We start from the raw sequence: 15361 nt of genomic DNA on the forward strand, positions 1-15361 counted from the left end.
GGGCAGGGGCTGTGACACACACTGTCCCTGTTGCTCTCAGAATGGGGCAAAATCTCCAGTTTTGGGGGTTTTTTTGTGATGCTGGAGGAGGCAGCTGCAGGAGGGAAAAGCCAGGTTCAGGAAATAGCCTCGAGTTGCACCAGGGGATGTTTAGGTTGGATATTAGGAAAAGTTTCTTAGTGGAAAGGGTTGACAAGCAGAGTACAGGCTGTCCAGTGGTGCAGTCCCCATCCCTGGAATTGTTAAAAAAATGCATGGATTTGACAGCTGAGGACAGGGTTTATTGTTTAACAAGGTGATGGTTGGTGATCTTAGAAGCTTTTTCCAACCTCAGTGACTCCTGGGCCTGTGGAGCTCAGGGCACTCAAATATTGAGTTCCACAATCCAACTTCTCATTGTTCCTCTGAAGGAACAGCTGGACAGTTGGGATTTCCAGAGGTGCTGGAGCACAGTGAGTTTTTAAGAGGCAGGAAAAACAAAAAGTGGGTGATTTTCTCTAGACAGAGATCTTGGCTGGAGAGGGAGAAAATTAGAGACTGGCAAAAATGGAAAGAATCTTTTCTCCTTTATACCTTTTTCATCATGTATTTGGAGTACAATAGAAAAAGTACTTGAAAGTGTTCCATTAAAAATAATGTGACACAATGTCAGCTGGAGAACTTGTAAACTGACTTTTACAGAAACTTTCAAGGAATTCCAGTAATTTAAGCCAGAAACAAACATTGTTCTGATATCTGAAGCTGGAAGAGAAGATCCAGGGAGAGCTCAGAGCCCCTGAAGGGCTCCAGGAGAGCTGGAGAGGGACTGGGGACAAGGGATGGAGGGACAGCACACAGGGAGTGGCTCCCACTGCCCAGGGCAGGGCTGGATGGGATTTTGGGCAGGAATTGTTCCCTGGGAGGGGCTGGGATGGAATTCCCAGATTTGCTGTGGCTGCCCCTGGATCCCTGGCAGTGCCCAAGGCCAGGCTGGACACTGGGGTTGGAGCACTGGGACAGTGAAGTGTCCCTGCCATGGCAGGGGTGGAAGGAGATGATCTTCAACCCAAATTATTCCAGGATTCCATGGTCTGGTTTTCTCCTGTTCACTTCCTTGCTAGGAAGAACGCAGGGATTATGTGATCAGTGTCTGTGTGTTGTACATGAACTAAATCTGGATCACATTTAATTTGAGGATTCACTTTTCAGGCTCTGGAACATTTACAGAATCCATTATTGATGTTAATATTCAGTAACATCTGAAGGCTTTGTTCAGGCTAGGGGAGGTGCAGTGGAAGCAGCCTCTGCTCTGGGGTGTTTATGGTGTTGACAGACAAAGGTGGGAAGGTGAAAAAAAAAATCAAAGGAGCTTTAATTCTGCTAAAGTTGTTATTTAATCAGTGGCAGTGCTGTGGTACCTATAGGCAGTGATGTGCCTGTTTTCAGAATCACTGAATGGTTGGGGTTGGAAAGGACCTTCAAAGGTCACCTGGTCCCACCCTGTCACAAGCAAAGACATCTCAGCTCTCCCAGGTTCCTCCAGCCTGGCCCTGGGCACTGCCAGGGATCCAGGGGCAGCCACAGCAAATTTGGGCACCTGTGCCAGGGTCTCACCACCCTCCCAGGGAGCAATTCCTGCCCAAAATCCCATTTAAATCCCCCACTTTGCATTCCCAGAATGGTTTGGGAACACATCTGTGCTTATCCAGGAGTCAGTGGGAAGAACCAAGGCAGTTTGTTTACAGTGTTGATGCAAATCAAAAATTATTCAGGCTTCAATTTATTTCCAATCTCATTTTGGAGAAGGGCTGGTTAAATTTGGAGAGCACAAACAGGGAACAGGACAAGGGAAGTGATGGTCACACCATTGTCTTTGAAATGAAAATATGCACAAGTTCTGGATGACTGAAGTTCAGAAGAAAATGACACTCAAAATGAGGGAAGGTTAAGTGATTTTGAAAGCTTTCACTTGCTGACTTAACAAACACCTGAATATTAGTTCAGTTCCTTTAAATTGGTGCTGTATTTCCCTTCTGAGTCGAAATTAACTCCACTTGGTGCCTGAAAATGTCCTCCTTTTTCTGCAACTGCGCCTTTACTCTTAAATTCATGTTAATTTTTGTTTAAAAATAAAAACATGCTCTGTATCATCATGCTAGATTAGATCCATAATATGGATAAAAACATTCAGATCCTTCCATTTGCAAAAATTGTGTTGCAGAGCGTTCAGGCTGCCTCGTAATTTCCTGCAGACGTGATCCCTCATTACCATGATTGTAATTAGTCCTTCTGATGCATTTTTCACCTTCAAGGCACTTTACAAACATGAGGCAGCTCATGCTCATTCCAGTCTTCTTCCTTAGATAAATAACATGCTGAACCTTGTTGGAGAAATAAATAAAATCAAGAGGAGGGGTCGAATATCACGAGGAGCTGCAAGGGAAGGTTAATGCAGAACCAGATCCTGCTCCTTGTGAGCATTCATGGCTCTTTTATCTGAAATTAGGTCACCACTTTGGCCCAACATGCTTTTTGCAGGGCTCAGAAGCTCCTTTCCCCTCTCTCAGCCTCACAGTGCAGTTTGTAGCCCTTATTTTGTCTTTACATGAAGGGCAGAAATCTCTTTTTTTTTCCCATAACTTTTTCCCTCTGCATTTCCTCACCTGCACCATCAGCAGCTCCCTGCCTCTCCAGCTGCAGCTTTCCAGCCATTCCCACTGTTGGCCAGGACAACCTTTCAGTCCATCCCTCCAGTGAAAATTGGCTCCTTTTTTCCAGGAGGAGCAGGGATGGGCAGTGAACCAGAGGGACCCAACTTGTTTTTTGTGACATTGGCATGTTCCACGTGAACTTGCTGAGGATTCATCCTTAATATTTGTTGTTATTTTCAAATCAGCATCTAGAACCAGGGATTTTTGTAAAACTCTTATTTTTTCCCCAAATTTTCCTTATATACTAATGCAATTCCAACTTGCAGATCAGTAGACAAATAGAGTTCACCTGACAATGCTTTTGGAGCTTTGAGTGTGGAATTTTATTTGTGTGGTTTGGAAGCTTTAGGATTTTTGGGATATTAAATATTATTTATCTCTTATTTGCACAGTGCTTTAAATAGGATGGGATTGAGGGATTTTTATGGGATGGATGCAGGGATCAGTTGTTGTGAAAGTTTCCCCAGGTCACCATTCCTCTTCTCTCCCCAGCATCCACCTCCCACCATCTTTGGAAGTCGTGGTGCTTCATCCCAGACTCCCAAAGGTGCCCCCAAAGGTGGATGTTTGTGGGGAAAATGGGGAATTGTGTGTTCAGCCCTTCCCCATCCACCTGCTCCTGGCTGCTGGATCTCCTCAAAATTCCACCATAGCAAGGAACCTCTGACCTGATGCTGAGAGGAGAATGAAGTGGTGTGGCCAGAGAATTTAAATTTAAGATGAAAGTTAATAAAATCTGCATTTCTACCTCATTCTGAAACTCATTTTTAAAATAAAGTGAGGTCAGCAATGCCAGCCAAACTTCAGCAGCAGAGGCTGATCATCAAGTTTGATCTTAGATAGCCTGGTGTGCTAATTTAAGCATATTTTTGGGTTTGAGTGGTTCTTTATCTTTGGAGTGGAAACAACAAATGAAAAATGCACATTTAAAACCATTCTTGCTGCTCCTCATTAAGATTGTTGCCTTCTGAAGAGCTGAAGGATATTGTTAAATTTCTTTGGGTCACTTGAGACGGCTGCTGAATTTCATGGTTGAGGAACAAGAGGAAGAAGAACCAATGGAAATATAATGAGTATTTGTTCAAAGCAATATCTGCAAATTGCCTGTCCTGTCTAATACAGATTATAGATATTAGAGGGCAAGAGAGGTGATTATGGAATATAATCAATCACCAGCCTTGGGTCCTGGGTTCCTTCATGGACTGGCTGTGTTTACACATTACTGCCAGGAATAATTTCACTTCTGAAGCTCTTTGATCATTTGACTTGATTTGCATCCAGTAAATTTGCATCCTGTGCCAGGGAAGGTCATGGAGCAGCTGACCCTGAGTGCCACCAAGCCAAGGAGGCCAAGGGCACCTGGCTTGTGTTAGGAATGGGGTGGCAGCAGGAGCAGGGCAGGGATTGACCTTCAATCCTGTGTTAAGTTTTGGGGCCCTCAATGATTAAAATGTCACTGGGGGGCTGGAGTGTCCCCAGGAGGGGCTGAGGGAGCTGGGGAGGGACTCAGCCTGCAGAAAAGGAGATCAGGGGGAAACTCTGGCTCTGCACAACTCCCTGCCAGGAGGGGACACTGGGGGGGATCTGGGAACAGGGACAGGAGCAGAGGGAACAGCTCAGGGTGGAGATTTGGGAAAATTCCTCCCTGGAAAGGTTTGTGCAGCCCTGGCACAGCTGCCCAGGTGGAGTGCCCATCCCTGGGGGGATTAAAATCCACATGGATGTGGCACTTGGGGACATGGTGGCCTTGGCAGTGCTGGGAATGGTTGAGCTCAGTGAATTTGGAGGGCTTTTCCAGCCTAAACAATTCCATGATTCCATTAATAGAGACATTTAGAGCCCCAGCACAGCTCTTTGGCACATCAGCTGCTCAGTATTTTCAGGCATGTGACACAATGCATTTGGTTGCTCTATTTGGATTTATTTGATTCTAATGTTGATGTTTAACCAAGGTATGTAATTCAGCTTCTTTGTGTTGTTTTGTGATTTTTTTTTTTCCAACAGATGTGGGAAGAGGCCATTGCCTTGGGTAAAGAACTTGCAGAACAGTATGAAAATGAAATGTTTGATTATGAACAACTCAGTGAACTGCTGGTAGGTTTTTTTAATGACACAGACACTGCAATAATTTATTTCAAAGTTGAATTTCTGAGCTTTTAAAATTATATAAAAATACTATAGCAATGACAGTAAAATGCAGAAACAAATCAAATACCCATCATGGCTTTTTGTTGGACCAGTGCCAATTAACTGCCTACCACTGGATTGTCTGAAAAACATTGAATTTATTTTTTTAGCTGAAAGAAAAACATTTCAGTAATGTTAAGCTGATTTATTTGGGGTATAAAAGGAAATTTTGAATTTAAATATAAATGGGAACATGAAAAAAAATCCCCATTCTCTCTCAAGTGTCTTTCTATATGCACGTTTCTTTTTTTAGGTATGAATAATCCAAAGCATTCATGTCTCCAGTCAGTTATTTTTGCCCTGACATTACCCATTCATTACTCCTGCACCATTTTTTTCCTCCTGTTCTCTTCCAAAGAGATAAATGGCAGCTGTCACTGTCCCTCCTCAAGTCCCAACCATTTCCACAGGAGCTGGGATGTGATTCCAGATTGCTTCTGAAAATTCTCCACTCCAAAGTTTTTGGTACTTTTTGCTTTTGCACTCAGAGTACATTTTCGTGATTTTTTTTGAATTATTTATTTGTTTTGTATATCCCAGTGTGTCTGAGCTGGGCATTCCTGCAGTGTTGAACTCAGCTGCACACAGCTCCTGATGGGGTGGGCACAGAATATTCTTCATTTCTGTAGAAAAGGAATTGGGCAGGATTGTTCCTCAGCTAGAAATGATTGTCAGATGTGATTGTTCACCAGGGAGTGGCTACTCTGGGTCCCTCAGTTTTAATTTTCCATCTCCTTTTTGCTTGCACATGGGAGCATGAATGGGTTTGTCACAGAGGCAGCCACTCTTTCATTATCCTACTGGATCCATTCTGGAGGAGAAGTTGGAATTTGCACTTTTTTCATTGTAGCCAGTGATCACAGAGTGATTGAATGGTTTGGCTTGGGTGAACCTTAAAGCTCATCCAGTTCCACCCCCTTTGCCATGACAGGGACACCTTCCACTATCCCAGGCTGCTCCAAGCCCCATCCAACCTGGCCTTGGGTATTTCCATGGAGTTTCTTCCTTTTCTCAGAAGGGAGACCCAGAACTTCCAATCCTCACATCAGAAACTGAGTTTATCTGCTCTTTGTTCACCAACCAGGAGATGGCACAGGATTATTCCTGTGCATTTCCCTCACAAGACAGAGACCAAAATTCACTCTCCCATATGAGTCAGGTCTCACATACCCCATCAGCTTTTCTTATTGCTGCTGCTGAACAGCACCTTTTTTTCTCCCACAATAAAATTTAGAAGTTTTTGTACTTTCTGTTCTCCCCCTTGTCTCTTTACTTCAAGCAATATTCAATATTAGCCTCTAAGATAATTCACAAATGACAAAATGGTTTTGCTGCAGACGAGCTGAGAAAGACTTGGCAGATCTGGGTCTTTGTAGTCTTGGTGCCATTTACTGTTCTGTGTCATGTGGGAGCAGCACTAAAACTCCCCCAGATCAAAAGTCATTCTCTTTACAGAAATAATAGACTAAAAATAAGTTAATGAACAGATCTTCTGAAGCTGCTCATTTGCTATTATTTCATCATTAGAGATAAAGAAGAACTTGGCGTCGGAAGCAGATGGAGTCTGACATGCGTGTGTTTATTCCAAAATTTACATTTTCCTGCAATTCTCAACTGCCTGTTTTCCATATGCAAATTCATGGATGTAAATATGGAAGGGAAGTAGTAGAGGAATGTAATGAGATGTAGGAGCCCAAAACTGCCAAGTCAGCACCATTGGGATGAGCTGTATGCAGCTTCATCCTTCCAGTGTTTTGGTGTCAGGAGTGTCACAACTGGAATTTCAGATTGCCTTGCAAACTCCTGACCTTCCCTGCCAGTGGAACATTGGGTGGGAATCAGTGAGGTTCATCAAGATGAGGTCCATCCAAATTGAGATATTGGATATGGAACAGAAAGGATTACAAATGATGAAGTTCATCAAAATGGAGATATTGGATATGGAGCGGTGAGGTTCATCAAGATGAGGTCCATCCAAATTGAGATATTGGATATGGAGCAATGAGGTTCACAATGATGAAGTTCATCAAAATTGAGATATTGGTTATGGAACAGTGAGACTCACCAAGATGAAGGCCATTAAAATTGAGATATTGGATATGGATCAAAAATGTTCACAGTGATGAAGTTAATCAAAATTGAGATATTGGATATGGAACAATGAAGTTCATCAAGATCATCCAAATTGAGTTATTGGATATGGAGCAGTGAGGTTCACCAACATGAGGTCCATCAAAATGGAGATATTCCTTGGGGAACAGTCAGATTCACCATGATGAGTAGAAAAATCATGGCTGCAGAGTCTGGTATTTCCAAATAATGCCATGAATCTGATAGAAAGATGGGGAAAAAAAAAAAAAAAAAGAGGGGAATGAAACATCTTTAAATTAGAGATGCACACAGGATCTGCAGTATAAGGAATCTCTAAAAGCTCAGGTCATTCAAATCCCTCCTGTTTATTTTGCAGAGAAAACAAGCCCAGTTCTATGAAAACATTGTGAAGGTGATACGACCAAAACCAGATTATTTTGCTGTTGGATACTATGGCCAGGGATTCCCAACATTCATAAGGGTAAGTGGTCACCTGTTCCCACAGAGGTTTCTTGCTCTGGAAAGTTCCCTTGGCTTGGAGAAACTTGCCTGACACTGACAGGTGTTTTTTGGGTGTACAAAACAAACACTGGTTTTCCCTTGCTGGATTTTAGTAGCAAAACTTTCTCTTCCAACGTATTCAGTACATTCTATTTCTTCAGGGTATCACTAGAAATGAAGATAAATGACCCAATCCATCACTTGGGGTCATAACCATCTGACATGGTGACATTTTTGCCTGGCAGGTTAATATATATTTATATATATAATTTATATATATGAGCAGGGTAGAGAAGCCTTTTGTATGTGGCTGTGTTTTCAGGTGAGTGTCCTTTCCAGCACTGTCACTAAAATGAAGTTGACTATCAAAGGTGTGTGTGACACCTTTAGTAGCAATTTTTATCATTGATTTGTCTGTGTCATGTGCCAATTTAAGATCTGTCACTTGGTTGATGCCAGGATCATACCTTTAGTGACATTTTAAGGGTTTTTTCACTAATATTAGGATTTTTATGGGTTGAATTAGTAGCTAGAGAAAAGTAGGGCTGTAACATGTCTCAATTGCATCTGTATTATGATTCTCTAACCCATTAATAATTCCATAACCCATTATTGTTTAGTTAACTGCCCTGGGCATTCTGTGCCAAGGCCTCACCACTTTCACAGGAATGGATTCCTTCCCAATTTGCCCTCTAAAAATAAAACCAGGCTGTTGAGTGCCCAGCTGATGGAGAAAATCCTCACTTTGCCCTCTATTCCAGCATTCCCTGTGAATTACAAATGTATATACATTAATTGCAGTTACACAGAGGCTCCTTAGCCATCTATTATTCTAATTTCTTTCCCCCACTGAGCTTTTCAAAAGGCACCATTGCAGAATTAAACCCAACTGGGCAAAGTGAACAACTCCAGGTTCCTACCCTCAGTCAAAACACCCTCTTTTTAATAAGTGCTGTATAATTTTTTCACTAAGTATTCATTTTGAGATGAGTAATGAGGTTAAGCATATTCAGATGCAAATTTTATCCAAACTTGCTTTAATATGTTTGATCAGTTAAAAATATGCAAGTTGTATTTTACATTTTCCTTTAGAATTTAATGAACTCAGCATATAAATGGACTGTTTAAAATATCTCTTCATTTTTATTGGCAAAGAAGAAACCAATGCTTACAAATACAATAATCTTAAAGTTATAAAATGTTTAAATGTTTATATTGGCAAAAATCTAATACATTAATGTGAGACTTTTTATAAGAGTCAATATTTTTGGATATTCCTCCTCAAATCTGCATTGTTTCATGTTTCTATTTTTCTCTGCTTATTTGCTCACCTAAGTACCTTTGAATAAATGTTTATATATGAAAAATCTAATTCAGTTTATTTATTGGCATCCATTCCATTATTATCTGTGGAAGGTGGAGAAGGCATCTTAGATGCAGTAATAATTTCTCTTAATATATTTACAATGGCCACCAATGTTGCAGAGCTTTGAAATTGTATTTTGAGGTGATTTTAATGTGACTTATAAAAATACCTAAAGGGAAACGTGAACTTAATGATCCCAGGATGGAATTGGAGGTGAGAAAAAAATATTGAGAAAAGACTGATTACGACGAGGAGCGCGGAATTCTTTTGTGCACTGACAGCAATGGTGGCAGCACTTCTGACACCCAGCTGTGTACTGGGAGCACTGGTTTGGCTCTGGGGGTGCTGGTGGAGCTGTGGGTGCCTCTGTTTGCAGAACAAAGTGTTCATTTACCGGGGCAAGGAGTACGAGCGGCGCGAGGACTTCGAGGCGCGGCTGCTGACGCAGTTCCCCAACGCCGAGAAGATGAAGACAACCTCACCCCCTGGAGAGGACATCAAAACCTCCTCTGGCCAGTGTATCCTTGGCTGTACAACCAGTATAACCAGTACAACCAGTACAACCAGCAGCTCAGCTCAAGCATTTATGGCCAACCCGTTGCACTTGTGCCCTGATGGGTGTAACGCACCAATTTGGGTTTTTTGTCCTTTTTTATTTTTTTTGTGTGTGTGTGTTCCTGTTTAGCTGTTTGCTCTGTGTGACTGAAATTCCCTTTTCATTTCTTAACCCTCAAAATTCAGATATTCAGTGCTTCACTGTAAAGCCCAAACTGGATTTACCCTCCAAATTTCACAGGCCAGTGTCAGAGCAAATCGTGAGGTGAGTTTGGGTTGGGTTTTGTCGTTTTCTCATTCCCCTTTATATAACACATTATTGTTGGATAATGAGTCTGTTCACACCCATGGAGGGTGAGCATTTAATGGAGTGAGGCCATTTAATGGTGATTTTTAATACATATTCCAACCCACTGGAAAACAGTGAACTCATATTTGTCCATAAAATTCCTTTAATATTAGAATTTAGCATCAACTCCTAAACTGACAGAATTTGATTTTCATTGTGCATTTGTGGCTTGGAGCTGGATGATCTTTGAGGTCACTCCCAACCCAACCCATTCTGTGATTCCATGATTCTTTTCCCTTTTCCAGTTTCTACAGGGTGAATGAAGTCCAACGTTTTGAGTATTCACGCCCTGTTCGGAAAGGAGAGAAAAACCCAGACAACGAGTTTGCTGTAAGAAATTATGAACAAAATAAACCACTTTGGGTTTGCTTGTTTATCCCCCTCTATTTGGAGCATCTGAGCCATTCATTATCTTTTGCTTGTTGAGAAATAAATTCTAGGTTTAAAGGGATTATTTTTCATAGAAAGTTAATTAAGCCAATTTATCATGTTCTCGTTTATACCAATAAGAAAAAAAAAAAAAAAAAAAGAGTAAAGCTGTATTTATTTTGTAAAAGCAGCTCTTCTGAGAAAGGATTTTAAATTGTTGCACCTGAAACTTGTCTTGCCATTAAGATTCCAGTCAGGCACTAATACTTTTTGATTTTTTGGCTTTTTAAAAATTTTTTACTAAACCATTTGTTTCATCTAATGGTCAATAAAACTAGTGCTGTGAGAAGGCCCTGGCACAGATTTGCTGTGGCTGCCCCTGGATCCCTGGAAGTGCCCAAGGCCAGGTTGGATGGGAATTGGAGCAGCCTGGGATAGCAGAAGGTGTCCCTGCTCCTGGAACTGGATGGGTTTTAAAATCCTTTCCAAGCCAAAGCATTCTGTGATTCCATGAACATCCAGTAAAACCAGGGGATCTTTCCATGGTGTTTCCCTTCAGAAAGGGAGCAGTTGTTCCCTGCTAAGTCACATGCAGATTTAAATCAGTGCTGCTCCATCTTCCATTTGGAATGCCCTGGCTCTGTGACTCTGCCATACCTTGGTCCTTGTCCTGTGATGGTGTTTGAGGGCTTTGCTCAGGGTCCCAGCTGTCTCCATTGATAATGTGACACTTGTGTTCCCTTTGCAGAACATGTGGATTGAGAGGACCATCTATGTGACAGCCTATAAATTACCAGGGATCCTCAGGTGGTTTGAAGTCAAATCAGTTTTCATGGTAAGATCACTTTGGTTTTATTGAGATTGTGTAAAAAATGAGGTTTTGTACAGTCAGGGGGCATTTGTGTGTGTCAGTGGCTGTGCTTAGTTGTGTGAGCAAGGAATCCATGGGATTGTCCCTGGCACGTGCAGAGGGACCCTGCTGAGGGTGCTGAGTGTTGGCTGAGGGTGACTCAGGCAATGCTTTTCACTCCCAAGGGAATGCAGCCAGCCCTCCAAGGCCTTCAGCCCTTCTGGAAAGCATTTGTGTCTCTCAGCATGTCCTCAGAATGAAGAGAGAGCTGAGGTGCTGTAGGGAAACCCTGCTCCATGCCAGAGAATGTAGCCTGAACTTTACAAAAGAAGATCTGGATGTCTTGATTGTCATTAATTCAAAATACCCCAATAATCAAAGGCATTGTATGTCTGCATTTCTTACCATTTGTGGTTAAAGGTTGTTTTTGTTTCTTCTCCATATTTAGCTAAATATACCCTCAGCAACCTCACAGAGTAACTCCAAATTACTCATTTCTCTGTTCAACCATTTAGACTGTTTAGATAAGACATATCCATTAAATGCCTTTAAGATTAAATTATTCTTATGCAGCTGTAATTTTTAAGTAGCAATAAAAACATTGTTACTGCGTTTTTGAAATCTCTCTTGTGAGGCTTATTTTTAAAGGAAAAGAACAATTTGCATATGATTAATTAAAACCTTTTTCATTGCTCCATTGAGGTTATGTTGGACAGTTGTATTTGGATGAACAGAAGTAATGCAGAAAATTACTATGGTATCTATAGTAACAGAATATGAATGTGATGGGTGACAGTAATAGGCAGCTGAATAAAACACACTGAATTTTTAATGAATTTTGTAGTTTCTATATAACCCTGATGGAGAAGATTGTATTTATCTTCATGATGGCAAGAAGTGCTGTTTGTAAAGGCTGTTGCCAGTGCTGATGAGCAGAGAGCAGAGCCTGACAAGCACTTTGTACACACCCTTCATGCTCTGCCTGGCATCAAAATGGGCACAAATCCTGGGAGAATGCTGCTGTCAGCCTTTTGGGAGCATGGCTGAGAAATGAGAGCAGAATGGAACTTAATAACATGTGGGGAGACTGCTACAGATAACTTCTGACCTCCTCTGGCACAGCTCCTACAAAATGGGTATTGACTTTCCTCAAGATCCCTGTCAGCTAAAATGCTGCAAGGAGGATCACAGGGTTTACATCCCTGTAATGCTAAATTGTGATTATGGATACAGATATTATTGATCCCTTGCTAAGCACCAGGATACTCCAGCAGCTCTGCATGTTTCATATTTTATTGATGGAACTGGAATGTCATTAAAGGGAGAGGTGAGAGTGCATCAAATCAGTGCTGAGAGAATGGAGTGATTTCATAAATGCAGTGTATTATGTTACATAAGCCACAGGAACATGCAGAGTTGCTTTAAATCTATTGGCTTTTCAAATTCCTCCTGAGCACTTTCACCTAAACCTTTGCAATCTGTTCATCATCTGCAGGGAATTTGGGGCCAGCATTTGTTATCCTGTATCTGTGCCTGTATCTGTTATTCAGCTGGACACATGAAGGTGTTGGGGAAAAATTTGCTGAGATCAGCCAGGGAATTAGAAATCAGATTTTGAAATGCACTTGAGTTTAAAAAGCACAAATGCTAATGTCTGTTTTGTTTTTATCTTGGAATTTTGTACTGGTGCAAATGTTTCAGGAGAATGTAATTCCTGTTTGCCCTGGACAGAGTGAGGAGTGCCCAGAGTCAGGAAAGCAATGGGAACAAGGCTCAGAATTCACACTTATCATAAATAGCTTTCACCAGGTTCCAAAGCCCAGTTTGTAGTAGAGAGATGGCAACTGCAATTCTCCATCTGCTTTTAAAAATTAGAGGGAGTGTTACAAGAGTAGTAAAAGAAAGGAGAATGAGAAAGAAAGCCATGATTGCTGCTACAGAAAAGTCAAAAAGCTGTCAGCTCAATGAGTGCTAATTTCTGGAGATGCTCAAGAGCTTTAAAAGCAATGGTTCATCAACACATTATTGCATAGTTATAAGGCCATTAATACAAATGGCAGAATCCTAAATTTAGCCTGTGATGTTCCCAGCAGCTCTTGCCCAGTCAGATGCTGAATGTGCCTTCACTGCCCAGTCCAGCCTCTCCCCGTGGCCCCTTGGGCTGTGTCTGAGCCTGGCCTCTCCTGCTCCCAGCACAAACACCAGCCTCCTTCCTGCCTTCCAGAATAATTCAGCAGGCAGGCTGCTCAAAATGCTAATTAAAACATCCTTGATGTAATCAGCTGGCAGGTGTAAGAGTAACAACTAAAGAGATTTGATTAGAAGTGGTTCTCAGAAACAGGGTAAGCAACTGATAGCCAGGTAGAAGTGCTGCTTTGTTTATGTAGCATTTATGTAAATGAGGCTGTAATCAAATATACACTTGCATTTTCCTCACAGGCCTCAATTAACCTTCCTTTCCTCTCCCTGCCACATCATTTTTTTAATACAAGCAGGCTGTGTCTTCCAGTGAGGACTCTCTACACTCTGGGTCACTGCAATTTACTGATTTGCAGCCCATTCACTAATATTTAAAATATTTTAATACTGCTTTTTTCAACATGAACTTTTTGAAAGACACAGTAGCTGGGCATAAAAAGTAGCTGGAGGTCAGTCAATTAAAATAAAGCAAATTTTAGACAGCACAAGAGCTAATTCACCCTGTGAAGGCATCTGAGGACTCTCTTCGTTGAAGTCCAAGCAGAAAGAAAATGTTTCCCTTCAGTTCTCCATGCTCAGATGAAAAAAATGTGACCTCTTGGGAAAAATCACAGCAGATAGTTTAGATGTCATCAACATATTCAACTCGATGTCCTTGGAAACACACCAAAATAATCTCTGCAAAAATATCTTCTGGATTTTTGAGCAGCTTAGGATTACATTTTCCATCAGAAAATCCACGTTAAAGTTATAATTTCTTTCTTACTGTTACATTAAGCTGGATCTTCTTTGTGCTGCTAAAACTCACCGAGCCTTAATCTCTGATGTTCTCTGTAATCCTCCAGAAAACCTCACGTGATTGCTGCCAGAGCCTTGCTGGGTGTTGTGCAGGGATGTAATCCCTGCTGCAGCAGCAAAATGCAGTTACCTTCCTGCACTGATCCTGATCATCCTATCACTTACTGCAAGCACCAAACACCTCAGTGCCTGCAATCAGCCTTGCTGCTCAAAAATCCCACAACCACCTCACTTCTGAAAACCCTGCAACGTTTCTGCCCGTGGGGTTTTGCTGAGCGGCTTCAAAACCCCTGACCTGGTGGGAAATCTCCTTTTGTTCTGCTTTCAGGTGGAGATCAGCCCTCTGGAAAATGCCATTGAGACCATGCAGCTGACCAATGATAAGATCAATAACATGGTGCAGCAGCACCTGAACGACCCCAACCTGCCCATCAACCCCCTGTCCATGCTGCTCAACGGCATCGTGGACCCGGCGGTCATGGGCGGCTTCGCCAACTACGAGAAGGTGGCTCAGAGCTCCCTGTGCTGGCAGCATTCCCTGATCCTGGCAGCATTCATTGATCCTGACAGCATTCCCTGATCCTGACAGCATTCCCTGTGCTGACAGCATTCCCTGATCCTGACAGCATTCCCTGATCCTGACAGCATTCCCTGTGCTGACAGCATTCCCTGTGCTGACAGCATTCCCAGATCCTGATAGCATTCCCTGTCCTGACAGCATTCCCAAATCCTGACAGCATTCCCTGATCCTGACAGCATTCCCTGATCCTGACAGCATTCCCTGTGCTGACAGCATTCCCTGATCCTGACAGCATTCCCTGATCCTGACAGCATTCCCTGATCCTGACAGCATTCCCTGTGCTGACAGCACTCCCTGATCCTAACAGCATTCCCTGTGCTGACAGCATTCCCTGATCCTGACAGCATTCCCTGATCCTGACAGCATTCCCTGTGCTGGCAGCATTCCCTGATCCTGCCAGCATTCCCTGATCCTGCCAGCATTCCCTGATCCTGACAGCATTCCCTGATCCTGACAGCATTCCCTGATCCTAACAGCATTCCCTGATCCTGCCAGCATTCCCTGATCCTGCCAGCATTCCCTGATCCTGACAGCATTCCCTGATCCTAACAGCATTCCCTGTGCTGACAGCATTCCCTGATCCTGACAGCATTCCCTGTGCTGACAGCATTCCCTGATCCTGACAGCATTCCCTGATCCTGGCAGCATTCCCTGATCCTGACAGCATTCCCTGATCCTGACAGCATTCCCTGATCCTGACAGCATTCCCTGTGCTGACAGCATTCCCTGATCCTGACAGCATTCCCTGATCCTGGCAGCATTCCCTGATCCTGACAGCATTCCCTGATCCTGACAGCATTCCCTGTGCTGACAGCATTCCCTGTCC

General features: G+C 42.5%; 1 protein-coding gene across 2 annotated transcripts in view; it reads left to right on the forward strand.

Annotated features, from left to right (window-relative positions):
• The window catches only part of DOCK1 (dedicator of cytokinesis 1), a 245380-nt gene that overhangs the window by 196212 nt on the left and 33807 nt on the right, over window positions 1–15361 (forward strand). For both annotated transcript variants that reach the window (XM_079312227.1, XM_079312226.1), the window contains exons 39-45: window positions 4695–4784; window positions 7345–7449; window positions 9212–9353; window positions 9577–9655; window positions 9985–10069; window positions 10857–10943; window positions 14284–14460. In XM_079312227.1, coding sequence (XP_079168353.1) covers window positions 4695–4784; window positions 7345–7449; window positions 9212–9353; window positions 9577–9655; window positions 9985–10069; window positions 10857–10943; window positions 14284–14460 — 765 coding nt within the window. The remainder of the gene's footprint in view (window positions 1–4694; window positions 4785–7344; window positions 7450–9211; window positions 9354–9576; window positions 9656–9984; window positions 10070–10856; window positions 10944–14283; window positions 14461–15361) is intronic.

This window comes from Erithacus rubecula, assembly GCF_903797595.1.
Source record: "Erithacus rubecula genome assembly, chromosome: 9".
NCBI classification, from domain to species: Eukaryota; Metazoa; Chordata; class Aves; order Passeriformes; family Muscicapidae; genus Erithacus; species Erithacus rubecula.